Source organism: Aspergillus versicolor (assembly GCF_001890125.1).
Source record: "Aspergillus versicolor CBS 583.65 unplaced genomic scaffold ASPVEscaffold_3, whole genome shotgun sequence".
Lineage (NCBI taxonomy): Eukaryota > Fungi > Ascomycota > Eurotiomycetes > Eurotiales > Aspergillaceae > Aspergillus > Aspergillus versicolor.
The window spans coordinates 1,059,916-1,068,300 of NW_024467526.1; the positions used below are offsets into that span (position 1 = coordinate 1,059,916).

The 8,385-nt window shown below is 50.8% G+C and overlaps 2 protein-coding genes across 2 annotated transcripts; both read right to left on the reverse strand.

Annotated features, from left to right (window-relative positions):
- Window positions 1–778: 778 nt before the first annotated feature.
- ASPVEDRAFT_26716 (uncharacterized protein) lies at window positions 779–1,918 on the reverse strand (the record flags this gene model as incomplete). The annotated part of the gene is made up of 1 exon (XM_040809940.1): window positions 779–1,918. One exon carries the CDS (start codon window positions 1,916–1,918, stop codon window positions 779–781), a length of 1,140 nt encoding a protein of 379 aa, XP_040665716.1.
- Window positions 1,919–3,453: 1,535 nt separating this feature from the next.
- glfB (UDP-galactofuranose transporter) lies at window positions 3,454–4,909 on the reverse strand (the record flags this gene model as incomplete). The annotated part of the gene is made up of 5 exons (XM_040817055.1): window positions 3,454–3,822; window positions 3,882–4,289; window positions 4,345–4,568; window positions 4,644–4,711; window positions 4,776–4,909. The coding sequence occupies 5 exons, from the start codon at window positions 4,907–4,909 to the stop codon at window positions 3,454–3,456; spliced, it is 1,203 nt and encodes a 400-aa protein (XP_040665717.1).
- Window positions 4,910–8,385: the final 3,476 nt, after the last annotated feature.

The window sequence follows — 8,385 nt, forward strand, 5'->3', positions numbered from 1 at the left end:
TGTTCTACCAACGGCGTCTTACATACAGCCTTCCCTAGACTTGGGTGCATTAGCCCTACAAGCCCAGTTAATCCACCTGGACAAGTTTGCATGCTCCCAAATCTACATTGAAGTTTCAAAAGCGTTAAAATAGAAATCCAATGACAGCTCAATTTTTTTCTTTCTTATTCATAATTTCTTTTCTTTCATGTATGCATAGCTGCGTTCGCGCTGCTTACTCATGGAAGTCATGGAAGCAGGACTGCTGAAAAAAATAGCAAGGCGCTCCTATACCAGCCCACTAAGTGCCAGCAATATCGAAAAGAAAGAAAAGGGATAAAACAGAATCGTAAAAAAAAAGAAAAGAGGAAACAGAGAGCAAATAGAAGAGAACCCATCCCCGAACCCACCACCGAACCGAACCGTGTCCTACTTACGCCAAAAGCAAACCCAGGAAGGAAATCACAAACAGGAAGAAGCATGAAAAAAGGCAGGGGAAAGAAAAGTAAAAAAGAAAAGAAAAGAAAAGAAATCCACAAACATTTTGTCGATATCTTTCGAAAGAAAAAATATTACGAGAGCGAAAACAAAACGACGACGATACTGCCAAATGGTGAGATCAGTAGATGCAATACGTGGCAAAAACGAGCCGGAAATCGTCTGACGAGTTGGCGGACCGCATGACGTTTAAAGATTTCGAGAACTCGCATTTCGTTTAAATTTGGCGCGATATGTTAAGGTGTTTCGTTAATGGCGAGCGACATATTGGACTGACTGTTTGAAGGAGGATGAATGGCGTTTACATGTCAATGTCCATTCCCGTTCCCTGGACCATGCCATCATTCGATCCAACACCAGCATTTGAGGGCTGGGAAGTGAGGGTTTGGAGAAGAGGAAGTCCCGTTTCGACGGGGTTTACGCCCAAGACATTCTGGCCACAGCTGGACGGCCGGTCGGAGGCGTTGAGAATCTCTGTGCCCTCGAATAAGACAGGCGACGTTTGAAGGTTTCGGAGGGAAGCCTCCCAAGATGAAGCCACAAGTTGACCTTGAGTCAGGTCATCATTGAAAAGATAAAAGGCAGGCATTTGGGCGGGTCCTGCAAAAGGGATCATTGGTCGAGCAGAAACAAGGTAAGCGTTGAGAGCGCGGTTCTTCATGAGGATCTCGGCATCGGCGAGGTACTGAGAGAATTGGCGGTCGATGCACTTCTTCCATCCACGGATGGCAGCAGCCATGTCGGCATCGTCGGCTTGAACACGTTGCCAACTAATCCCAAGAAGTCGGGTGGCATCGTCAACCAACGGTTCTTCGGATGAAAAAGGGTTCGAGCGAGCAGAGGAGGCATTGAGAATACGGCGGTTCTCGTCACTGTCGTTATCTTGAAGTTGTTTTTGGATTCGAGAGGAAGCGATGTCGTCAAGGCTAGGGGCTGAGGGATCGAGACGTTGTGACTTGCGGCTCGCTTGAGACGACGCGTGATTTTGAGACGCAGTAGGTGGCGGAGCGGTCATAGCATTCTCAAGAGCCTCCTCGTACCAAGTCCCTGTTTGACTTTCTGCAGACAGTGCCATCCCGGTGCGAGGGTTGAGCAGAGTCATGCCTTCTCCATAGATTGGCTCCTCCTCGGGAGGAGGCGGCGGCGGGATCGAGACTTTTGGAGCACGCTCGCTAGGAGATTCTTCGGCCGTGACATCATCACGCGATCTCTTTCGAGACGGCTTGCTACCGGCGGTAAGGCCTGAAGAGGTCGAAGGCCCAAAGGTGTTCATCTGGTTCACCCCAGATGAGAAACCATTTGTAAATGGGGGTCGAGAACTGACGCCAGGAGATGGTCCCGGCTCCCGCTGATGAGGGAATTGAAGGAAGGCATGGTCCTGAGGAGGAGATAGGATCATTGTTGGGCCGTCTCGAAGGGAACTGACAAGCATTGGACACATGGTGGAGGCAAATCGTCGAAGGGAGGATTGGGGCGCGGTCAGCTATTGAGAGATGCGACACGCACGTGAGGTATCCGATCTGTGTAGTCAAGTGAGCTAGACAAGAAGTTAGAAGCACCTAAAAGTTGTATGATGTCGGCCAGGCGGATGTGACGGCCGAAGGTCGACAGTAAGGCAGGTGGTGGAGAGAGACAATGAGGTAACGTGAGGTTGGACGAGGCAAGGCAGGTGGGAAGTATAGATAGAAGGAGGAAAGAAAGGGCGTGCAAGAGGGCAAGGAGAGAATAAGGCGAGAGAGGGAAGTAAGATGAAGAGATCAGTCTCGTGAGGAGCGAGAGTGAGGAGAAGGGAAGAGGAAGAGGTTGACGGATGCGGACGAGACTTCAAGACAATTGACGGCCGTCCACTGGCGCGGAGCTTCATGCGATTTGGTGATTTCACGGATGAGCTGCAGAAGCGCAGATGCGCCGGCTGGTGCGGAGTGCAGCTTTTCGCCGTCTCATTACCGAATATTACCGAGCCCAGCCCTCGCAATTTGCCGTTTCCCCTGCAACCTTCTCGCCCGCATACCATACCATACCGTATCATTTGCAGCCCCACAGGCTCAGATCGCCCTGCAAGGACTGTCGGGTGATTGGCTTTTCGAGACGGGGCTGCATCTCATATTGAAGTTTAATTGGTTTAGGGTAAAAGCCCGGTCCGCGCGTCGTTCCACACTGGAGCTCCTTGGAGTGCCACCGCCGCGTCTGATTGGGTTATCCGACAATAAAAAGTCGGAAGGCTTCCCCAACAGCTCATTGGTTGTTGGCTGAGTTGCCCCATTTATGCAAGTCAGCCGTGAGCATGCCTGAGGCAAAACTATTTGCCAAGAATTTGGGAGGCTGGAAGACGCAATCTTGGAAGCTGGCAGGACTGGAAACTGCGGGAAGACTGGAGCGAAACGAAACAGTCAATGACTCTATTCTGCTGGTACATAAGCTAGTGACTAATAAGAATAATCAAGTAGTATGGAGGACTGCCAGATGATGAAAGCAATATCTGACACCAGAACCTCGTGCTAGTTAACATGACAAATGTTCATTGAGCCAAATCAGACAAGACAATAACCCCTTCGGATTCGACCGCATAACCAAGTTTAGTAAAATGTGGTACAAAGTGAAAAGTTAAAAGAAATGAGAAGTCCCGTCTGGAGCCTGGTGTTCAGTCACGTCACACATCAGGAGGGCGATGGGCGTTTCCTAGGTACAAGCTGCATTCCCCGCATGAGGCCGTACCTGAGGCCGCTCCGGTTTCGCTTCAGCCGAGGGCATTAAGATCGAAGTAGAAAAAGGCCTTGGGAGTCTATGGAGGCCACTGAAACGAAGAAATAAAGGGTTCAAATAATATAGGAAAATTTTGTCGTTCAACATCTCAACTTCACCGAAGCATACACACACCACGAATTCGTGTTTGATTTGACGTTTCCCGGTTGGAACACAAGAACACAAATTCAATATCCCCTTGGGAACTGTGTTTTAGATATTCAGCCTAGGTTTTTAAGCGTTACCGGCAGTGGCTCCGCCAAGGACGCCCTTGACATTGGCCACAGACTCGGGGGCGTAGCTGGGTGCCATGTATCCGACAAACAGGAAGAAAACCAGGAGAGCAGCACCGATGATCACAAATCGGCGCTGGGCAGGGTGGGTGGCACCATACTCAGCCCAAGCACGGCCAGTCTGGCTGGTGTATTCCTTGATCTTGTCTGCACCAAGCTTGTAGTAAACCAGACCGATGAGAGAAATGGAGTATCCGAAGAACTGAAGGGCAGTAACGGGAGTGCTCCAGATCATCATCGAGGCGGCAACAAGGAGAATATCCTTCAGAACACCGCAGAGGGTCATGACCAAGGAAGATGTCTTTCCGATCTATAATTGATTGTTAGTGTAACTGTATTAAGGCCGCTGGGGTCGCCAAATTCCCGTACCAAGAAAACGACGGAAACGTTTAACAAGAACGCAACCACGGCGTTCGCCAAAAGAGTCCAAACTCCAACGTTGTAGATGTGGCCCATGGTGAGTGTAGGGACCTCAAGGAAGAGAGCAGTAACACCGTTCATCACAGCACAGACGGGAGCAAAGTAGTAAAGAGAGACAAGAGGGTCCATCTTGTACTCGGCGGAGCTGAGAAGGCGCTGCACCATAACCAGACGGGTGGCCTCGAAGACGATACCGGCAATCTGGAAGAGGAAACCAATGAAAACGAACTTGATTTCACCGAACGAAGCAATGACAACACCAATAACGATGACAGCCACGTTGGTGAGAACCTTGAGGTTGACAGGAGCCATTCCCATGCCCCAAGTCGCAAGCAAAACAGCCACCGGGGTGGTCGCCTAGAGTATTAATAAGTACGTTGTATCTCATCCAAATTCGATCGTCCGATCATACCTTGAGCATTTGAATAAACGCAACAGAGAGATAGAGGTATGTGACGTTGCCACAAATCAAACTCAAACTGAAGAAGAGACCGATAGGAACAATAGCACGGAGGTATACACGGCCAGTCATCTTGACGGTCTTTCGGCCATCAAGGAGGGTAGTGGTGCGAGCGAGAACCTGGGTCATGAAGGTCGCGAAAGCCAAGTGCCATGTTGTAAGAATGATGGGGAATCCTGAAAACCAAGGCCAAAGCCCGTTAGAGGTGTTCTTTGCATATAATAAACAAGTTCAGGACGAGCTGCACTCACGGAACTGGGCGTAGTCAAGGATGTGCTTGTTGAACAAGATAACACTGGAACTCAGGGTAATCCAGGCACTGATATCATCGCTGTCTTAGTATGATTTGTTTTTCCAAAGTTCTTGACTCGGGCCCGACTCACGTAACATAGACCGCCGGGTGGAAGGTAGGCTTCGGGGGCTCCGACTTCTCAGCGGCAGGGTTGACGGTAGGCAGAGAAGGCTCCGGGCGAGAGGTCTCGCCGGAGGTTCTCGCTTTCTCTTCGGCGTTACTCATTTTGAGGATGCGCGTTTGATCAGATATGAAGCGTTGAAAATCGAAAGGTCGCGGCCTTGAGAGGCTGCTTTGATTGAAGCGTGCGGAGGCCAGGGGGGAAACGTGTCTAAAAATAAAGTGGGAAAAAAGAAACGCGAAGAGCGATGCCAGATAATTAGGATGAGGTTAAACGAGGGCTAACGAGCGTGTGTCTAGAGTTGGACGAAGCGAAATGAAGCAAGCAAGAGAAGTGGCCGGGGCGCTGGTGAGGAAGGTGAAGAGGTGAAGAGGGTGGGAAACGGGCAGGGGACTTTTTTGGTCGAAGAGGAACACAGCTCAAAAGAGGCTTGGAGGGGCGAGAAACGGCCTTCAAGAATAATCTCCTTTCGTTGGACCGAGCGCGGCACAGAGTGGGTTTGCGGGCTGGAACTAAGGGAGTTCTCGAAGTGGGCTATTTTATTTGTCGGGATGGGGGAATTGGAACTGCGAATTTGCGAAAGCTGAGTTGGAAATAATAGTGCTGGAGGCAGAGAAGACGAATGGTTTAATGGAAGAGCAAAAGAGGGTCGGGATCCGCACCGCAGGGAAGAAGACGCCTGTCCTGAGGAGGATCGAGTGCAGGTGGCTGAGGATGATGAATTGATATGCTCCTCGTCTCACGACTGGCCGGAAAACACACTTTGGCTTTGGGGAATGCCGCTCAATCCTGATGCGGTTGATGCGGTTGCGTACGACGACTTTCCTCCCTCAAATTCACTTTTCCGGGTTCTCTGGCCGGAACCAGTCACGCTGCAGCCCTGGTTACTCAGGCGTGAGGCCCCGGTTTCGGTCTACGTATGCACCGTTTAGGGGGGTTATTATTAGACTTTTTTGGAGCCATTCAGCCTGCTTGGGCTGGTCACAACTGGTGTGAAGCCTCGAGGTCTGTTTCGAGTTCTGGACTGGGAGACCTGGAGGACTGACAGGCTGATGCGTCGTGTTTCGCTGTATTGTATTGTTCCATACCGCCTGTTCATCGAGATCTGTACCTTATCTTGGGGAAGCCCACCCGCGAAAAGTTTACACAGGGCTGTAACGTATGTTACAAAACTAACACTGACCATCTGGATGACCCATGGGCCAACACAGATTGGCTCACGCTGAGGCGCTCTTGAGACAAATTTTCCTGAGCGCTCGTCCTGTCGAATTTCTGTTTCAGTTCCTGTTTCTGCGGTGGGTGGGTCAAGCATCCAAGGCAAGTTGTCTACGTATTATCATTTAAATGGGCATGGCGCTCGTGGCGAGTGTCAATCCAGGTCCCCACAATGAAGTTGGCCTCCATCGACCCCTTTTCATTATTTGATGTTGGTCCAAGTCTCAGTACGGAGTCCAAAAGACCTGGATTCGCCTCTGGACCCTGGGGATGGTTCCAAGGAGATGTATCTATCGCGCTCCTGTCTATCCAAATCTACCTGGGCTCGGCAGGAGGGATGTTCAGGATTGATCACAGTGTATCAAGTTGACAGCGAGCAAGTCCTCGGGTGCTGATCAGCATTTAACAAATGGACACCGCCTTATTTAGCACAGGGCAGCTTACGCAAGCTCGCTGGAGCCAAGTGCTCCGTTACCCGCGCCCACCGGGCACTTGTCCCATAGTGTCCCCGCCACAGTCCCTTGTCCAGTGGAGATTGCGCCAGCGATCTGACGGCTAGGGCCTTACGCCATCACCTCGGTCTGATGGCGACGGTTCTCGCAAGAGCAGGGGTCATCCAAGCTTTGCATCGGTCCCGCGCTTCCCAAGTTTGCGCGGGACTTGACAAGCTCCATCTCTGCCATTCTTCACGGGATATCCAACGGCAATATTAATATCGCGTCTGGACGGAGGCGGGTGATCTATGTATCGGAAAGATGAAGAGATCGCCAGCTCCCCGATCTTAGTAAGTTCATGAGCATGGAGATTATTTATCGCCAATTCGCCATCTCTCTGCTGGGAAACGGCATCTTTTCCAGTTTCTGCTTCTAGACTGGAGATCTCCCTTCTCTTTCCCTTAATAGCAACGACAATCAGTGGACCCTCATTCAGGATTGTGTTTCCGCGCCCGCCGCCTCACATCCCAAGCCCAAGATCCAATATCAGCCTTGGGAACTGGCACTGATCAAGTGTTGCCGTGACTCCGTGAGGCCCGTGACGGAGGGGTACGTACCCTTACTCCATACCCGATTGTACAGACGGAAGAATCCGCCTCCTCCTTGTTATTGCAGTCGGTTTCAAAGGACATGTGTTCAAAACCTCAAACATCTCGTCGATCGCAACCTGACAAAATACGGAGCACGCCGTCGGGCGTCAACCAAAGCAACCAATGTGCCACATGATTCAAGTATATGTCAATCGCCCGTTGTCTCACAACCCATGCAATGATTTGGGATTGGCTCGAGGGCGTCAAGAACCAACACTCAAAAGCAGGATCTCTTCGTACTTGGAACTACCCAATGGGGATAAACATATTTCGCAGGGCAAGGGTTCAGCGGTCAGCCTCTCGAATCCAGGAGGCACTCTGCAAGCAGAAGACTGAAGCGAAGCCAGGAGGTGCTCTGCAAGCAGAAAAACGAAGGGCAATCGTGACTCTTAAGATAGTTGGATGAGGCTGGTTGTCATGTGTTTGACAGCGGCCGTTGCCCAGAATACTAACTATAAGCAGATCGATTTTGCTGTCCGAAGCAAGGAAGCGGCGACAATCCCTGGTTCGCCAACCTGGAACATTCCTCCCAGCCACCATGCGAGTTTCCCCCTTGGGGTCAATCTTCCAATGTTTTATCGAGGGGCAGTCGATACAGGCTGCATCAGTGCATCGAGATACGGCGATAAGGATCAGGGCCCTAAAGAACCAATTATAACCCGCATGCAGCGGATCATCCAGGGTCGCATCCGATATAATTTCCGCTCGGACAAGAGAAGAGCAGCAATGTAGATTTCAACTTGAGGGAAACTGTCCAACAGGGTCCCAGAGGAAGCGCAGCTGGTGCCGCAGAGCAACCAAAGAGGCTGATGGTTGGCCACCGACGACGTGGCTGTTGAAGAAACCAGAGATGAACCTCCATCGACCCAGTTGGCGACTCCAGAATTCTGGGCCCTTGAGGTCTGGTTTGGCCTCCCCCTTTTTCGGCATTCCCCTTTCCAAGGCTCTCACGCAACCGTCGTGGGTGGTTGAACGGCCGCGAATCATCATAACCGATCTCAGACTATTATATCTTAATTTTAAAATTAATTTTGCAATTCCATTCCAGAGAAACGTAAAAGCTGGCGAGTCTTTCGCCCTTGGGGTCGAAATTTGAAACGAGAGACCAAACCCCACCGCAAGCTGTGTCACGTTTTTGTGCTTTTCCCGGCCGTCGCCCCAAAAGGTTAATTATTATTACCAGCTGTCCCTTTCCGCCCACCTTCCCTCACCGTCTTCTCTTCCCCTCATTCCCGCCTCCTTCTTAAATACTGCAGAGCAACTGCAGTTTCACTTTCTTCT